The 19,230-nt window shown below is 36.2% G+C and overlaps 2 protein-coding genes across 2 annotated transcripts; both read right to left on the bottom strand.

The window, feature by feature from the left end:
- Positions 1–1,378: 1,378 nt before the first annotated feature.
- Positions 1,379–3,509, bottom strand: LOC141830376 (alpha-L-fucosidase 3-like). Its single transcript, XM_074717813.1, has 5 exons — positions 3,284–3,509; positions 2,994–3,203; positions 2,062–2,228; positions 1,715–1,985; positions 1,379–1,644 (listed from the first exon to the last, which is right to left on the bottom strand). Exons 1-5 carry the CDS (start codon positions 3,507–3,509, stop codon positions 1,379–1,381), a joined length of 1,140 nt encoding a protein of 379 aa, XP_074573914.1.
- A 10,252-nt stretch (positions 3,510–13,761) lies between these two features.
- On the bottom strand, positions 13,762–17,817 carry LOC141830377 (rhodanese-like domain-containing protein 11, chloroplastic). The gene is made up of 10 exons (XM_074717814.1): positions 17,609–17,817; positions 17,394–17,498; positions 16,738–16,845; positions 16,554–16,650; positions 15,775–15,814; positions 15,631–15,705; positions 14,741–14,828; positions 14,423–14,490; positions 14,194–14,266; positions 13,762–14,089 (listed from the first exon to the last, which is right to left on the bottom strand). Exons 1-10 carry the CDS (start codon positions 17,759–17,761, stop codon positions 14,006–14,008), a joined length of 891 nt encoding a protein of 296 aa, XP_074573915.1. The 5' UTR covers positions 17,762–17,817; the 3' UTR covers positions 13,762–14,005.
- Between the last annotated feature and the right edge of the window lie 1,413 nt (positions 17,818–19,230).

Raw genomic sequence — 19,230 nt, 5'->3', positions numbered from 1 at the left:
TTTTTTCCCTTCTTCTATCCCTATCCCATAGCATAAGTACAACGTTTGAATCAATAGAAAACCTTTTTAATAGATATTATTACACTCCAATTTCTTCCCATACCTCCTAAGGGAAAATCCTGAATTGGATCCAAAATTGATAGGTTAGTATAAGCTTATCATCTAGTTATGCACTCTTCAAATAGGAATTCATTTTCTAAAAGATCCTGACTTTCATAAATTGGTGAGTCGTCCGAGATCCTTTCGATGACCTATGTTGTGTTGAAGGAATATCCATATGATCTGATCGATTGTGAAAGGCCTGCGATAGCAATGGAATAGGGGAAAATATATAGGAAAGGTAGTTTTTTCTATTATTTAATATTAGTTAGCGATCACGTTCGGTTGAGTCCTTCCTTCCGTAATGAACTATTGGCATAAGTGCTACATTTTATCTCTGTGGACCAAGGAGAAAGGAGATTCAGCGAGAAAAGGGTTGTACTATGAAAGAAGCAAAGAGGTCAACCTGCTTCAAATTAATAATATGGATTTTGGCAATGCAATGGAATTGGATCCTCATGTCGGAATGAATCAGTCTTTCTTCATAATTAAATCTTTGCCTGCTAAGCACGACCCTATATAGTCGGTCCCACGATCATTTATGAAAAGGTAAATTGAAAAAATTATAGTTGACGACTAAGAAAAGACCTTACCACTAGGCCAAACTCTAAAAGCAAAAAAAATTTTGTTTTGAAGTTCATTTGAGATCATAAATTATCTATTTGACTATAAAAATTAAAAGAGTATTTTTTTTTTAATCATCACATCAATATCTATTTGATCTTTATTAGAGTGATCAAAATTTTAATTCCACCGATATAACGGATCGAATCAAACTAATTCAGAAATTCAATTCAGTTTAAAAAAATATAAAAATATTAAAAATATTAAAACTTTTTAATCTTTATTAAAAGTCATAATATTTTTTATTAAAAAAAACCAATTAATTTTTTATTTTTTGATTTGTTCGATTGGTTAAAAAAATTAATTAGTTAGGTAACAACATAATAATACATATTCCGATCGCAATCGAACTTAATCATCAAAGATTTACCATACAAATAATTTTTATCCCTACAATCACGATCAATTAATATCTATATTACTATTTTTGTATACTTTATGCGTCTATTAATGTACAAAATTAGCAAACATATGCAATAGTTGTTTTCCAAAGAATGTTTATACTAGAAAGTTATCGTAAGAAATTGCATAGAAACTTCAATCAAATCGATTCACTTCTAAAAATAAATAAATATAAGATATTATGTAATTTAATTTATTAGTAATCAAAATCGACTAAAATTCAAAATCACTAAGCTAAAACCTAATGCATCATCTATAACTTGTTCGCTTTGCAAGCCAATCGAATAGGAACCGGTGGATCCGAGAATTTTCCCTCCACAATTTGTTCGAAGATCCATTTGTTCGCGGCATCAGTGTAGTGAACTCCGTCCCAAACGATCCTCTTCGATGGATCCTCACATGCCTTCCCAAGCAACACCTCTTTCCCATTTCGTATCACCTTCGCTCCGCATCCAATCTCCTTGTTGTAGTTGTACCTTCCTCCATGCCCACAACACGAAACGAGCGGCAATTCAAATCCTATGAAATCATCATGTCCGTAAGGATTTAAGATTTAGAATTTAAGATTTAGACGAGATTCTTAACGTACCATGTCGATGCGCGTGGCTCAAGAGCTCACGCTTGACCGAGAAGACATCGACGTAGGTGAACACGGCGAGAGGGAGATCCTTCCTCAGTCGACCCAAGGTCTCGTTGAGCTTTCGGTTGAATAGCTGAGCCACATGGTTGAAGGGAGATCCACAGCCAAACCGGTCCACCTCTGGTGCTCTAAGGCTGAGAGTGTCCAAAACGTAAGGAAGGCAGCCGAAAGGCCCTGTGTTGTGAATCCAAAAGTACCTCCCTCCCTCCCAATAAATGCTCTGAAAACACTCTCCTCCTTAGTATATATCATATCAATCGATTGATAATAATGAACAATCGAGAAATTAAATCCACCTGAATGGCGAGAACAAACTTGTCCAAGATATCAGGAATGGTCGATTTGACTTCCTCGGTCGTCAAATTTCTAAAATAACCCTCCGTGAGATCATTCTGGCCTATGTCGATCGTGTAGAGGGCTCGAGAGAAGTACTCTTCCTTCGGCAATTGATCCTTGAACAATCCTACATACAAACGGTGAGTTAATGTTTGTATTATGGAGTTCGTCTCTAATATATATTTTCGATAAATTTTATTTTAAAAATCTAAGATATAAGATAGAAAGAGATGGAATAGATAAACAAGATCTTTTTCAGGAAAAGGTAGAATCTGTCAGCTCCATAATTATATATGAGAAGGTAAATTGGAACACTATGGGAAAGATATTGCCTCAGCTTCATCGAAATTTGAAACTTGCCAAGTTCAGTAAATCTATCTCGCACTAACCAACTCAATCAAACCTGAGACAAATAAACAAGATCTATTCTATAATTAATGTATTATAATGATTCTGGAATCAATTTCTATAATTGTACATTATTATAAATGATTAAGTTATGCGCACGCCGGTCCTTCCCCCGCCGGTCTCCGGTCGCGATTTGATCGGAATCCGGCCGTGATTTGGTCGAAAATGCCGCGTGCCACTGCAGGCGCGTTTCCGGCCAAATTACGTCGGATCCGGCCGGAATCCGACACTCGATCGATGCGCCGGCGAGTGGCACATCGATCGGGCCCGATTTGACGGCCGATAGTAGCCGGACAGCGAGGCGACAACGGCGGGAACAACGATGGGTCAGGCACAAAGAGCACTGTGCATTTTTATATTTGGATGGCTAGCTAGATCACGCGATCACGCGTGATTGACAGTGATCAACCTGACGCGCACAATCACGCACGGGAATGACGCGCAGAATATCAATTCTGTAGGCTATAAATAGTATAATGTTCACCTTGCTGGATGAGGGCTTGGGAGCGAGACTTGAACTGGGAGAACTGCCAGGTCTGGACGTCCATGGCGATGGGGCTGAAGCCGGACTGGCGGAGCGTCCCGAAGGGCGGCCTGATCGTCGACCCGGCCGTGGCGAAGTTCGCCCCGTGGGAGAAGTTCGTGCCGACGGAGTCCAGGTAGGCGCTGAGGAACGGGAGGCCCAGGCTGCTCGCTGCAGCAACGTAATTAACGCCGATCGATGAATAATTAATTAATGCCTCAATTGAGATCGAAATGAATGAACGCGCGCACCGATGAAGTCGACGACGAGGCGGCCGTCGCAGTACCGGCCGGCCGGCTTGCCGAAGAAGGTCTCGCCGTGTGGCGGCCCCGCCGCGCCGAAGGCCGCCGAGAGCCCGCCGGTGTCGGAGTTGGAGTCGCCGAAGTTGAAGATCGCCGGGAAGTTGCAGGAATCAGCGGCGGCGGCGGCGGCGATGGCGAGAAGGAGCCATTGGAGGAGGCAGCAGCGAGAAGCCATGAAGAAGACGAAGAGGAAGAAGAAGAAGAGAAGTGAGAGAATTTGAGTGGAATTGTTGTGCTATAAATAGGAAGTAAGATTGACTTTTTCATAATTTTATCTTGGAAATATTTTGATATTTTTTTATTTTCATAATTTTATCTTTGTAAATCATTTATAGTGATAAAAGGTTTCTTATTATAGCTCATTTGTAGTAGATAAGATTATTAATCTTTATTTATTTATTTGATCTGTCTGAATTAAATTGCATCAATTAATTTTAGATTTTTTTTCAATTTGTTTCTATTTAATGTAGATGAGTTATATATCTTTAATGTTTTCTATTCTTAACTTTTTTATTTTTTATTTTCCTTTTAATGTTTTTGAATTTTTTTAAAATTATATTCTCGACTGTGATATTTATTTCATTATTCTTTCGGGTTCAAAATCGAACCGACTGAATAAAAAATGAGATTAAATTGATTTTTTAATAAATTAAATCGATCAAACTTTATTATTAAAATTGCACAAATCGAATTAATATAATAAAATTTCTAAGTTTTTGTTGTAGGACGAAAATAATAGAGAAATGATACTTACCAGTAAATTGAAATTGTAGCATGATATTCACCAACTGCACTTTCTCGATTTACCTCCTCACAGATGGTCGTGAGGCCGATCGTGTGGGGCTGCTAAGGTGGCATTCCACCTTTTTTTACAGAAGAAATTATAACATGATACTCACAATTGGTTCCACTGCATGTAATGTATAGGACCCACTACTAATGTGAGTGTCATGTTATAATTTTATGCTACGATTTCATGTTGTGTATTACCACTCAAAATAATATTCATGTTTGAAATCACGTGAGACAAGCGGACAATAATGATGATAATTCTTTAAAATATAGGACGAAATCAATATACGAATGTTTAAACATCTTCAAATAAATTAATACATCCTTTAATTTAAAAACTAAACTAGTGTTTAAATAAGTTAGAAAGTTAAATAAATAAGTATCATAATTAATTTTTACAATATCACTTAATAAAGTGAATATAAAGAGTATGAATGCATCTAATTTGAATTAATAAATCAAATATGAAAACCTACCGTATCATTAAATATTTTATAATAATCTTATTCCAAAGAAGTCAAGTGTAATATATATTATTTTATTTGAAAAAAAATTGAAGATTAAATATATATAATTATTTAAAAAAATCACTTTAAAAAAAAGATAATACAGGTAGAGGATGGATGATAAATTATAAAATTCTATCAATATTGCATGTAGAAGTTGAAAAAAAAGTTTTAAAATAAATAATACATGCTTTTTGGATAAAAAATAGAAGAAGATTAGGGTTATTTGTCTTTATCAATAATGTCCTTGAAGAGATTTGTGGTAAGGGTCAGCATTGACATCGTAGAATGCGAGCAGTTGGACACTAGATGGTGACGGTGCGCATTGTGTGAGGAGCGACGACGCAAAAATGAAATATCTAAATAGATGATTTAATTTGAGAATTCATAATTTAAAATAGAGGTACAATTGAAATAAAATATTTTTTAAGTTTCTTTTCCCCTTCTAGTACATCCCAAATTTGAATGTAAGAAATTCTAACAATATGAACATGTAAAGGTAAAATTTATTCTTCTCTCCCATTTTCCTTTTTAACTCACTCCAACTCAAACACTCCAACTCAAACAAGGATCAAGATTCTCCTTTCTCTTCTTTATAGTTATGATTTTCAAAATTTACTTTTTATTTTCATTTGAAAATAATGAATGTGTGATGGGTTTTTATTCGTCTAAGTCTCTAGTATTTCGAATACATTGTCAATAAATTTTAGTAGATCAAATGTGTGTGGATTTAATAAGTAAGGTAAAATCATAATTCCATCATGTTATGGTCGTAAAGAGTGAGGTCGAGGTTAGTCAAGTCCGAGAGTAGCTTATCGGACTCGACTCAGCATGGTTCATGGAGCCCGGATCGAGCTGAATCCTCCAGAGCGTTAACCCCCTGAGTCGAGTCGTGTGGGTCGAGTCAGGGGAGTCGGGTCGAGATCTAGTGGAAGCCCTCCGTAGCACGAGTCCGAATCCTCCCAGAAGGGTTCCCCTCAACTCTCGAGTCAACTCAGCCGACTCGAATCCTCAACTCAGAATTACCCTCTCGAACCGAACCGAGTCGGTAGGGAAATGGATCTCCCGAACCAATTCGGCTTTATGTCAACTTTCTCTCCGATGGTCGATTCAAATCCTTGACTCGGAATCATCCGCCCGAGCCGAATCGACTCCCTTCGACTCTTTTTATCCTGTCCCTTGAAAGACCATTCTACCATTATACGGTTATGAATGCCCCCTGCCACCTTTGCAACTAATCATGATAATGCCCTGACAGATGTACGTGACATGACCCCTCATATACAAGTCAACGATGAGACACATATTTTGAATATCCCATACCTTCTGACAAATTTATACCGATGATGGGACTTCAACCATACTCACGATGTGACATGACTCCTTACAAGAGCGGAGCCAGGATTTTTGCCGAGGGGGGCCATTTTTTAACATCGCATTGTCACACTAATAAACAAGCATGAGACCATTCAAAGGCAACGCAGAAACAGATACTGGAAAGGTGCCGCCTCCGGCGAGACACTTCTTCCTCCAACACCCTCTTTATATGGACGCCATCATTGCCTTCTTTGTTGGTTTCGCTGTCGGGATCCTCCTCTTCCTCCTTTGGCGCTCCCTGCTCCTCCTCCGGAGCTTTTTTTTCACCCGCTGCACCCTCGTCAGTAGAGTCGTTGTCCTAGAGGGAGAGGAGCCCGCCAGAAACGCCCCGATGGTTTTTAGTCCGATGCTCCGTGGGCCGGAGTTCGACCTCTTCATCCAGCAGCTCCAGCAGGTCGGCGTTCCCCTCCCCACCCAAGTCAACTCAGGGGGGCAGGGGGCGACCGCCCCCAGGCGCCCCCCCTGTAGCTCCGCCCCTGACTCCTTAGACTCATATAAAAGGTTGGTTTTGTACTGGAGAAAGGTATGCGATCTCACCACCTTCACTTTCCATTCTCCTTTTTCTGTTTTCTTCCTCCTCCTTCATGAACCACTACAAAAAAACAGGTATTTTGAGATGAATTTTTGGGAAGAATAGTTTTCGTCGTCAATCAGCAATGAATTTTGGGACGAATCTAAATTTCGTCGCTAATCTGCAACAAACTTTGCGACATACAAAATATTAGTTGCCAATTTAGCAACTCAATATATTCGTCGCAAAATTCGTTGCAAAAAATCATTCATTGCCAAATTCGTCGCCAAATTGGCGACGAACAAGAAGTTCGTCGCCAATTTGGCGACAAATGATTTTTTCGTTGCAAAAACTTCACTAAAACCCAAAATCCGAAATTTTCTTTTTTCTCCCACGCGAACTTGGCGACGAATGATTTTTTCGTTGCAAAAACTTCACTAAAACCCAAAATCCGAATTTTTCTTTTCTTCTCCCACGCGAACTTGGTGACGAATACATAATTCGTCGCCAATTTGGCGACGAATTTGATTGTTCATCGCCAAATTGGCGACGAATTCGAATTTGTCGTAAAACGTCACTAAAACCCTAGATCCGAACTTTTCTTTTCTTCTCCCACGCGAACTTGGCGACGAATGCCCGATTCGTCGCCAATTTGGCGATGAATTTGATTGTTCGTCGCCAATTTGGCGACGAATTTGATTTTTCGTCGTCAATTTGGCGACGAATTTGACGACGAAATTCGTTTTCGTCGCAAAAAACTTACTAAATCCCTAGGTCCGAACTTTTCTTTTCTTCTCCCACGCGAACGAAGTTTCTGTCGAAGCTCTCGCCGAAACTCTCTCGCCGGATCTCTCCCTCGCCGGATCTCTCCCTCTGATCTCTCCCTCGCCGGATCCGACTAAGATCCTGGTGAGGAGATAAGCTTTTAATATTAAATATTAAATATTAAATATTATCATAAAATATTAAATATTAAATAAAAAACAATATAACTAAATGTCCGCGATCGCTTGAACCCTTCTCTTCCCCGCCTTCTCTTCCCCCTGTGATCGCCTGAACCCTTCTCTTCCCCGTCGCGATCGATTGAACCCTTCTATTCCCCGCTGCGATCGCCTCCACTTCGCTTCGTCATGGCGTCGGAATCGGACCGGTCGTCTCATTCTCCGCCGTCGTCCGCCCCGGTTTTCGCCCTATTCATCAATTCCAATATCGGCACTCGCATTGCCTTGTCCGTATCCCCCGCCGACACCGTCGCCGACGTCAAGCATAAGCTTCTCCTAGTTCTTATGATTTTCTTGTTTATCCCTGAATCCCTAAAACGGAAAGTGGACTTCCGTCTCGGCTAAGTTGGCATGCATATCTTGAATGGTTCTAAATCCCAAATATCTGAGATTGGATGTGCAGAGTTTGCCTAAAGATTCTTGGTCGATGGGCTGTCCTCGGACCTTAGTCCGATTTCAGCTCGTTGTCTATCCAATTTCTTTCATCCCTATGGCCTTTATGCCATTAGGATGAAGTATCTTATCCTTAGGTTTAGTACCTATTGTAGGATCGGGGGAATTGAATACAGGAATTTGGGTAGTCTTCACATATAAAAATAACCTTAAATAGCGATGGAATTAGCGATCGAAATTTAATCAGTCGCTAATTTAACGATCGATATTTAAGATCGGTCGTTAACTAGCGACCGATTCAATTTCAATCGTCGATTAGCGACAGATTTAATTTCGGTCGTTAAATTGCGATCGAAATAACAAATCCGTCAGTAATTTAACGATCGGAATTAAATTCGGTCGTTAAATTAACGACCGAAAATAAATCAGTCGTTAATTTTAGAGTTAATTTAATAGCAAAAAAAATTTTATGGGCTTTAGCGACCGAAACAGAGGTCGATCGCTAATTTAGCGATCGAACCGGAATTCGGTCACTAATTAGCGACCGAACCGGAATTCGATCGCTAATTAGCGATCGAAAAGCCGGTTCGGTCGCTAAAAATTATTAAAACTGTCGATCGCCAAAATCTTTTCCCCTCCGCCGAACAGGTTAACCCTATAATCGCTCCTTCGCTGCGATCTCTCTGATTTCTCCCGTTCTCTTCAAAGACTCTAGTTCATTAAAAATTGCAAATAAACCTAGTTCATAGTCACCAACTTTTTTGAATTCAGTCACCATATAGTCTTCCATTGGATGACATGATTTTCCCTTACCATATCTTATGCTCTTCCCATAGATTTGGGCCTCATCTCAAATTTGGGTGGGCTGCTGTTCAGGACAGCCATAGTGTAGGTCCGTCTCTGCTTTTAATATAAGCTTTTAATATTAAATATTAAATATTAAATATTATCATAAAAATATTAAATATTAAATAAAAAACAATATAACTAAATGTCCGCGATCGCTTGAACCCTTCTCTTCCCCGCCTTCTCTTCCCCACTGTGATCGCCTGAATCCTTCTCTTCCCCGTCGCGATCGCCTGAACCCTTCTATTCCCCGCTGCGATCGCCTCCACTTCGCTTCGTCATGGCGTCGGAATCGGACCGGTCGTCTCATTCTCCGCCGCTGTCCGCCCCGGTTTTCGCCCTATTCATCAATTCCAACATCGGCACTCGCATCGCCTTGTCCGTATCCCCCGCCGACACCGTCGCCGACGTCAAGCGTAAGCTTCTCCTAGTTCTTATGATTTTCTTGTTTATCCCTGAATCCCTAAAACGGAAAGTGGACTTCCGTCTCGGCTAAGTTGGCATGCATATCTTGAATGGTTCTAAATCCCAAATATCTGAGATTGGATGTGCAGAGTTTGTCTAAAGATTCTTGGTCGATGGGCTGTCCTCGGACCTTAGTCCGATTTCAGCTCGTTGTCTATCCAATTTCTTTCATCCCTATGGCCTTTATGCCATTAGGATGAAGTATCTTATCCTTAGGTTTAGTACCTATTGTAGGATCGGGGGAATTGAATACAGGAATTTGGGTAGTCTTCACAGCAAACACTACAAAAATAACCTTAAATAGCGACGAAATTAACGACCGAAATTTAATCAGTCGCTAATTTAACGACCGATTCAATTTCAGTCGTTGATTAGCGACAGATTTAATTTCGATCGTTAAATTACGACCGAAATAACAAATCCGTCGGTAATTTAATGACCGAAATTAAATTCGGTCGTTAAATTAACGATAAAAAATAAATAGGTCGTTAATTTTAGAGTTAATTTAATAGCAAAAAAATTTTTTATGGGCTTTAGCGACCGAAACAGAGGTCAATCGCTAATTTAGCGATCGAACCGGAATTCGATCACTAATTAGCGACCGAACAAGAATTCGATCACTAATTAGCGACCGAAAAGCCGGTTTGGTCGCTAAAAATTATTCAAAGTGCCGATAGCCAAAATCTTTTCCCCTCCGCCGAACAGGTTAACCCCAAAATCACTCCTCCGCTGCGATCTCTCTGATCTCTCTCTGATTTCTCCCGTTCTCTTCAAAGAGTCTAGTTCATTAAAAATTGCAAATAAACCTAGTTCATAGTCACCAACTTTTTTGAATTCAGTCACCATATAGTCTTCTATTGGATGACTTGATTTTCCCTTACCATATCTTATGCTCTTCCCATAGATTTGGGCCTCATCTCAAATTTGGGTGGCCTGCTGTTCAGGACAGCCATAGTGTAGGTTCGTCTCTGCTTTTAATATTAAATATAAGCTTTTAATATTAAATATTAAATATTATCATAAAAATATTAAATATTAAATAAAAAACAATATAACTAAATGCCCGTGAATTCGATCGCTAAAATTAGCGACGGAATCTTAATTCGGTCGCTAAATTAGTGATCGAATTGGAATTGGATCACTAAATCCAATTACGACGAAATTTTTTACGATTTTTGAATTGGTCGCTAATCGGATTTAGCGACCGATTAGCGACAGAAAATTCGGTCGCTAATCGATGTTTTTTTTTTGTTGTAAAACGGTCATCGACGAGAAATCGATTATGTTTGTTTTGGGACAAGCCTAACCTTCCGGTTGAATGGTGGTTAGGTGGGGGCTCGCCTCTAAGCCCGTATCTACATGCTCGTTTGGTCCTCTTCTTACGTGACAGAAGACGACCTCGGGATATTGTACCGCCCTTGTTGGTTTATTCCAACAGCCGAGTATGAGTGACTTCCTTGAGTGGTCACTGGTACATTCTTGGATGGATGAGTGGCTGGTACTGCCAGGTCGCAATGGGGCAGTCACCTATCAGTGGCGGCGGTTAGGTCATAGGAATAGCACACGTGTTCACCTAAATGCCGATCTTTGGCTCATTGTCCATGCGCAATGGTCTATCTAATATTTTTGAAGAAATTGGCTTATCATACAAATTGAAAAGAAGTTTAGAAAATGTTAGGGATTCAAAGAAATTAACTAAAACTTTGTTAAATTATATTAGAAAATTAATGGAATCTATTAAAATTTGTTCAATTTGAGATCAAAATGGATTAAATTGAGTTAGCGACCGAATCGGGATTCCGTCGCTAAAATTAGCGATTGAATCTGGATTCCGTCGCTAATTTTAGCGACCGAATTCAGATTTCGTCGCTAAAATTAGCGATCGAATTCGAATTCAGTCGCTAAAATTAGTGACGGAATCCCAATTCGGTCGCTAATTTTGGCGACGGAATCCCGATTTGGTCGCTAATTTTAGCGACGGAATCTTAATTTGGCCGCTAAATTGGTGATCGAATTGGAATTCGATCACTAAATCCAATTATGACAAAATTTTTTATGATTTTTTGAATCGGTCGCTAATCGGATTTAGCGACCGATTAGCGACAGAAAATTCGATCGCTAATCGATGTTTTTTTTTTTTGTAGTAACACGGTCATCGACGAGAAATCGATTACGAGGAGAATGATGCCATTGGTTTTGTTCCCGATGTTATGGAAAATAATAACCAACATTCTGCTGATGATTTAGTAATGAGAATCAAACTATCCAATTGGTTGGATCAGGTCTCAGAAATGAAGGCATCTCCCCTCCTACTTTAGCTAATTAGCATTTATATCCCTTCAACAGACTTATCAATTGATTATAAAGATCCTTTTATTTTATTAGATTTTATCTTTGTTTAACAAAGTCTTAACTCAAAATTTTATATAATACAATAGGTTTTAATTGTTATTTTATAATTTTTGGGTAATCATAATTATAGTAGACATAAATTCTTGGTAAATTTCTCATGAAGTCATTAGTATATATTTGTTCCAAAAAACAAATTTAAACCATCAAGTAATTAAAGATTAAAAAAATAAACTTAAATAAATAAAAATATATATAATTTATTACAACCCGAATTAATATAATAAAATTTCTAAATTTGTTGTAGGACGAAAATAATATTCATGTTTGAAATCACGTGACACAAGCGGACAATAATGATGATAATTCTTTAAAATATATGACGAAATCAATATTCGAATGTTTAAACATCTTGAAATGAATTAATATATCTTTTAATTTAAAAATTAAATTAGTTTTAAATAAGTTAGAAAGTTAAATAAATAAGTATCATAAATCAATTTTTATAATATCATCAAATAAAGTGAATATAAAGAGTATGAATGCATCTAATTTGAATTAATAAATCAAATATGAAAACCTACCGTATCATTAAATATTTTATAATAATCTTATTCCAAAGAAGTGAGTCCATAAGAGGTTGATTACTATAATATGTATTATTTTATTTAAGATGAAAAGAAAAAAAATAGAGATTGAATATATAAAATTATAAAATTCTATCAATATTATATATAGAAATTGGGATATGAAAAGTTCTAAAATAGATAATGTATACTTTTTGAAGAAGAAAAGAAGAAAATTATGGTTATTTGTCTCTATCCTCTTGAGTCTTGTCCTCGAAAAGATTTGTGGTAAGGGTCGACATTGACGTCGTAGAGTACCAGCAGTTGGACACTGAGGAGCGACGACGCAAAGATGAGATATCTAAATAAATGATTTAATATGGAAATTCATAATTTAAAATAGGGGTAAAATTAGAATACAATATTTTTAAGTTTCTCTTCCCCTTTCGTACACCCCAAATCTGAATGTAAAAAATTCTAATGATTTATGAACATGTAAGGGTAAAACTTACCCTTCTCTCCCCTTTTCATTCTTAACTCACTCCAACTCAAACAAGGGTCAAGATTCTCCTTCCCGTTCTTCATTCTTCTTTCCCCTTCCCTCGTCTCCTCCCAAACAAAATGTTAACGACTAAGTTTTAGTTTTGAAAATTTACTTTTTATTTTCATTTGATAATGAATGTGTGATGGGTTTTTATTCGTCTAAGTCTCTAGTATTTCGCATACATTGTTAATAAATTTTAGTAGGTCAAATGAGTGTGAATTTAATAAATCGTAAACTTTCACTAGAGGTAAAATCATAATTCCATATATGTGTGGATTGTGATCTTGTAGATGTGGCCTCCGAGGCATAGTTGAGTTGGTTACGATTGCTGAAATGGATAAAGATCGAATTTCGACGAAATGGAGACAATGTCTTCCTCCGTCGTGACCAACTGTAGTTTCTTGATTTATCTTCTCACAGATGATCGTAGGTCCGACTATATAGAGCCATTGAAATGACGAATTCTACTTTTTACTAAAATAATCTTGTAGATGTGTCATTTGTAAGTAAGAAGCGTATCAAAAATAACTATTGTAGTCTTTAAGTTTATAGTTCATATGGGACAAATTTTTAAAATCTAATTGTCCGATGATATTATTTTTGATAGATGATAATTAAATTAAATATTTTTTATAATGATTAAGTTAAAAGATTTTTTATATAAATGATATCTAAATTAAATTGGAAATATGATAATATTTTAATTTTTATGAATATGATGTTAATATGCATGAATTTATGTGAAAATTTTAATTAAATACGAGGAATTTAATATTATCAATTAAATAAATAATACTCAATTTGATTCTTGTCGAATGATAACTGTTTCCTTACATACTAAATGATATGAATCCGAAAATTATTTCCTTACCTACTAAATGATATCTAATGAATCCAAAAATGAATCAATATGATTTTCATCCCATACCGAATAGAAGTCTCTTGAAGAATTTCAATTAGTAATTGACCACATTTTATTCTAATACCCAAGTCAAAAGTTATAGTCCGTTGAAATTCGACTCTTCTTGCGTCACCCCTACACCACTTGAAGGGGTCATGTGATTGAAATCAACAAGATGACGGTAACAAGATGCTACCATAAGTGTTTATCAGTGATATAACGACGACGGCACAAATTTTGCATCTACGATTCATCGTTAACATCCGCTGTTTAGCACCCAAAAATAACAAGAACTAGATATCGGGAAGTGATGAATGATGCAAAGGGAACCACAGATAACATAGACAAGCCGCCGAAAAACCAAACTCTAAGTAGTACAAAGCATTGGCTGAAGACCTTTCGAGTGGTCGATAAATCTCATCAATGCGACCGCAACTCTTGTACCAAGGGACCGAGCTTTTGAGCCCCAAGGAACAAAGCATCCGCCAGAACAATAAGTCCAAGCTGAAACATAGAATGCGAGAAGAAGGAAATCAAAGAACTTGCACAGATTGCTCATTGGATTCTAACGAGATATCGAAGAGATACTGAGAATTTGACATTATTACCAGACGTCCGGTGAAGATCAACCGATAACTCCAACCTTCCTTGGAAGCGATAAGGCGCTGTTGGTCAGTCCAACTGATAACATATAGTGAAAAAGCAAGAGTATCAGTAGTACTGAAATTGTATTACATGAACAAAGATTTTTCGCACCATGTTGTTCACAGATGCTAACATAGAGAAGGCATCACGACGAGAGAAGAAGAAAAAAAACTTCAGAGTACACGAAATTACCCAAGGAATTCAGAAACTCCACCTATTCCAGCAAGCTTGAAAGGTTGGGGACCTTCGCGAGGAAAATCCTTGAATGATGGAGATTAAATGTTCATGGCGAAACTTCAACAACACATATTAAAACAAGATGCGCTTTACGAACGAGTCTAATGCGCAATATCTTAGCAGGTTAGACATGAAAAATACAAACTTACCATCATATGCTAGCAAATACCACAAACGTGCACGGTTTACTTGGTGACCATAGTTTCAAGTTCGCACATATACGAAGTGCATCTACGTTATCCACACGCATGGTGAAAATACATTCGACGTTACCTCTTCTTCAGAAGCTTCCAAACCTCCTTGCACCCAGAACAGGTTTCTGAAGCCTGCATTGTATAGTTGTTCACAAGCAGCAAGAGATCTGAAATTGAAACAGATTCAGACGACGAATTACATTTTTGAGAAAATAATGTATTGGATGTGGTATCCATCAGCTAATGACTGTTGAAAGGATAAGTTCAATATCATATAAAATAAAGAGATAAAATCAAACAAAAAATGGACCAGATCACTGCCTCTGATTCAATCATTATAGCTTCAACTTCAAATGGATGAACTTGGAAGTTGTACGTGAAACAAAAAGAAAGAATCGAGAACCAAAAGTGGCAAATGAGACAGCATAGATGGTTGGATAATATGTAGAGAATGATGCTTAGCTGGTTAAAGCAACCGTCTTAACAAATTAAAGAACAATAGTTCTACCAACAACTGCTTGGCCTAGTGGTAAGCGAGCTAAATCTTGCTCTAAAAGGAGAATTTATCTCCCACCCAATATGGTGCGGGGAGTATTTTATGGTGGAGAATCTACAGCCTGCTCAATTTCGTAACCCACTTTTATTTTTTATTCTGCGACTAAATTAACCCAAATTTCTGCTACTTACACACCCATTCATTCTCTTGCAAAAATAAAAATAATATAATAAAAAACACAAATTTCACTAATCACACATGAATGCAGCATTTCCACATTTTACATTCACATTGCCTGTATCAGGATGGAAACTGTACCACTATCATTGAAGATGTGAGAAGCAACTGGACCTCAATAAACATTTATCTAATATTCAATTTTAAGATCCATAAGTGAGGAAACTCAGCATTGCCAACTGAAATCTTATTTAATGCGCAATTAAGGTCATCATATATTCATATGAGATTATTACCTTAGTCCCTTCTGACATACTACAATAATGTCTGTATCTTTTGGAAACTTCTCCTCAACTTTTTTGACAAAATCGCTGAAAATATATTGGGGTGGATGTCAAGGATAGAATGTTGGTACAAAGGTACACTCACAAGGAACATACTTGTCATATGCTAACATTGGAATGCCACTCCACCAACCCCCTGCGATAAAAATACAAAAGATGACAATAAGCATCTCTTCCAGTTTAGAGATCCCATTCAATATACTATAGAACCATTTCACCTGTGAGTTCTTTTGTTTATACACCATCTTTGGTACTATTAGATGTCTTAATTATGACCTCAGAAAAAGTTATGCAGAGACACAATATGATTGTCTCAATAAATTATTTATAGTCATAGTAATGTTCATAGAAAACATCTTTTGAAGGGGGGAACGAGCCACTGGAAATAATATATATTCATTTTGTTATAGTATCATTATCTCAGCATATGCCAGAGTTAAAAACTAAATACGTGATAATTCCCACAAAAACTTCAAGCACAAAACTTCAGAAGACAGTGTTCAAGAAGAAGCTTATAGAATTAGCAGAGAGGTTTTCCCTCAACAAAAGCACATATCAACGTTTCATTTTTTTTTCCTTTATCAAGGTAAGTTTCACATTTGAAATCCTGGTTCACTGACAAGTTAAAACAATACCCACAAGATTTTTCCTTCCAATAATTTGAGGAAGAAAAAAGAAATGAATAAGATTGTCACTTCAGGACAATTAACTGAAGTGATAAATGTTAATCTTATATGATAGATAAGGTAAGTAGTCTAATAAGTTGCAGCATTGCACAGTGTGCTTAAGAAAGAAGGATAGCAAACAACTTGAAGATGATTCTAGCTTATGTCTTATATGACCGCAATTCTCTAAAGTAAGCTTCTTGTTATTACCCATGACGAAGTTTGTGATTTTCCTAGAAAGAGCTCCGACATCTGATCCTTTGTCTATGTCAAATATTGGTATCCAAGTGGAACCTCTGACCCATGCCTGCAGTTAAGGTATGATATTGTCAGACTGAGGAAGAAAACCATTTTTTTTCAGGAAATATAGCAAAAACTCTTGAGGTAAAGATACCTTCTCATGCTCAGTTGAGGGGCGAACATCAATAAGGGCTTTGCTTGAAAGTTGAATTGCATAACCAGCTTCTCTAGGTGTAAGAACCTTAACTTTTTGTTCCCTAATCTTCAAAAAGAGGACAATATATAAGCATGCAACTTGAAATTCCATATTTACTGCTGAATTTAGCTTCCCCATGTACTCCTATCATATGAAAAACTGTATTTGTTCCAACTACTTAGTATCAGCTACATAAATCTTATCCTTCCATTGAGTTTGTTCTATGCATTGCTATATCACTAGTAATATGTATGAAAAGATAACAAAAACATCAAATTAAGAACCTAGTGTTCTTCTTGATGAAGAAACAATCTGCTACATTGTTCTTCAAACGTTAAGTTCAGCACTTGTTATGTCTCTACCTTAAATTGTCAGAAATATAGGAATGCAAAAATTTTCATACTTGTATTACAGTTTAATCTACCAGCCTACACGGAAAAAGTTACCAATTACTTAGCGAAAATTTCTAGAAATTAAGTTTCTATCCCTAACAGAAGGCAAGGAAGAAACATCAAAGTGAAATTATCTAGGGCACATGTATAAAAGAGTGCACAAGCCCTACAAATGGCCCATTCCTTCCTACAAATGAGATGGAATGAATGCAAGCATGATACCAGAGATTCCCATCTTCTTCGAGCTGCAGCCATCTCTTTGGCCTGCCGCGTCTCCTCCTCTTCTCCACCAACAGCCGCATCCATCCTCACATCAGCCCTCAACCTCTGCATCGACATCAAGCCAAAGCCAGACACCATGACTAGCAAATAAATAAATGAACAAGATTCACTTTTGGGGAAAGTAAAGAGTGAGTAAAAAGAAGTCAAGAGACAACTTTGGATCTGGAAGAACATCTTCCACCGCTTTCGACAAAGAATGGCTTTGTGGCCGGCGGCAGCGGAGCTCTTCCCCGGCGGTCAGCTCGATGGCGCTGAGGAATTCTACATGAGGCGAGTGTGGTCGCGAAGGTGCTCCCAAGGGCTTCCATCTCCGAGGGTTCGGCAGCGGGGCGACGCCGATACGGTGGAGGGACTGCGGAGGCCGATGGCGATGAGAGCGAAGGTTTATCTTCGACAAAATTTCACTTTGCCTTAACAATAATTCGGAATTGCATTTCACGTCCCATATAAACTATCATATTACCCCCTGTAAGTTTTTAAAAGAAATTTGATAAGTAAAAAATAAAAAAGGCACCCTTTGTTTTTATTATCATAAAAAACTCCTATTTTAAAAAAATATCAGAAGATATTCATCCTATTTTTTTATTTTAAAAATATTTTTATTTTAATATTATTATATAGTTTCTGTAATATAAAATAAAACTACTTTATTTGATTAAAATCAACATGTATCAAAATATTCTAATTTTTTAAATTTATTAAAATTATTCTAATTTTATCAACATTATTTTAATGTTATTATAATAGCAAAACAGCTATAGTTACTACACATTTAAATAAGAATATTTTAGGAATGCAATATTTAGAAATGATACATGACATAAAAATGTAATATAAAAATACAGTATGATATACTATAGACCTCCTCACATCCATGTAGTGTAATGTATTATGTTGCATTTTCATGTAGTGTATTATTTCTTAAAAAATATATAGAGCATCTCTAATATAACATCCATCGTAGTTTGAAGAATCACAATCTATAAGTACTAAATTACTCCTAAATTTTGTAGAATTAATTTTTACAACGGAAATAGAACAGGATCAGTAAAATCTTACGTTACAAATAATTCTATATTTTTTATATTAGGAGCTGCTTTATTAACCTTTAAACTGAATCATCTTGTAAATCAAGGGAACATTATTAAGGTTCAATGTGATTATTATTATTGTGTTAATAGAAATTTTATAATCTTTTAATTTTTTTATATGAAAATATAAATATTATTAAGTATTATTATAAAATTAATTAAATTATTAATTAATTTAAATTTATACAAATAATAATATCATCTGTGATAATTATAAATTTGTATTTTTAACAGAATTTAGTAGGATCATGTGATTACTATGATTTAAACGTTCTTGACCCCATCTAAATCGATCTATATGCATAAGATCATGATCCTACCAACTTATGACATCCACCCATTTAAACTATCATATTACCCTGTAAATTTTCAAATTCATTTTGATAAATAAAAATAAAAAAGGATCCTTATTTTTACTATCGTTTAAAGATTTCTATTTTAAAAAATATATGAAAAGACACTCATCTTATTTTTATCTTAAAAATATCTTTATTTCAATATTATTATATATTTATTATAATATAAAATAAAATTATTTTAATTTATTTATAATTATTATATATTAAATATTATTATATCAAAATACTCTTTATCAATACAATTAAAATTATTTAAATTTATCAAAATTATTTCAAATTTATCAATACGTATTTGCTATAAATTTAAATAAGAGTATTTTAGAAATA

Source organism: Curcuma longa, chromosome 6, assembly GCF_044706935.1.
Source record: "Curcuma longa cultivar G26 ecotype Majalengka, Jawa Barat chromosome 6, ITB_CL_G26_1.1, whole genome shotgun sequence".
NCBI classification, from domain to species: Eukaryota; Viridiplantae; Streptophyta; class Magnoliopsida; order Zingiberales; family Zingiberaceae; genus Curcuma; species Curcuma longa.
Note: the sequence above shows the minus strand (reverse complement) of the source record. Positions and strands in the feature narration are given on the sequence as shown.

Coding starts and splice junctions, on each gene's coding strand:
- LOC141830376 (XM_074717813.1), bottom strand. CDS start 3,509: ATGGCTTCTCGCTGCTGCCTCCTCCAATGGCTCCTTCTCGCCATCGCC. Junction 2,229..2,993: donor CCAAGCCCTCATCCAGCAAG/GTGAACATTATA, acceptor GTTTGTATGTAG/GATTGTTCAAGGATCAATTG. Junction 1,986..2,061: donor AGTTTGTTCTCGCCATTCAG/GTGGATTTAATT, acceptor GAGTGTTTTCAG/AGCATTTATTGGGAGGGAGG.
- LOC141830377 (XM_074717814.1), bottom strand. CDS start 17,761: ATGGAAGCCCTTGGGAGCACCTTCGCGACCACACTCGCCTCATGTAGA. Junction 17,499..17,608: donor GATGTTCTTCCAGATCCAAA/GTTGTCTCTTGA, acceptor ATGTCGATGCAG/AGGTTGAGGGCTGATGTGAG. Junction 14,829..15,630: donor GTATGTCAGAAGGGACTAAG/GTAATAATCTCA, acceptor TTTCAATTTCAG/ATCTCTTGCTGCTTGTGAAC.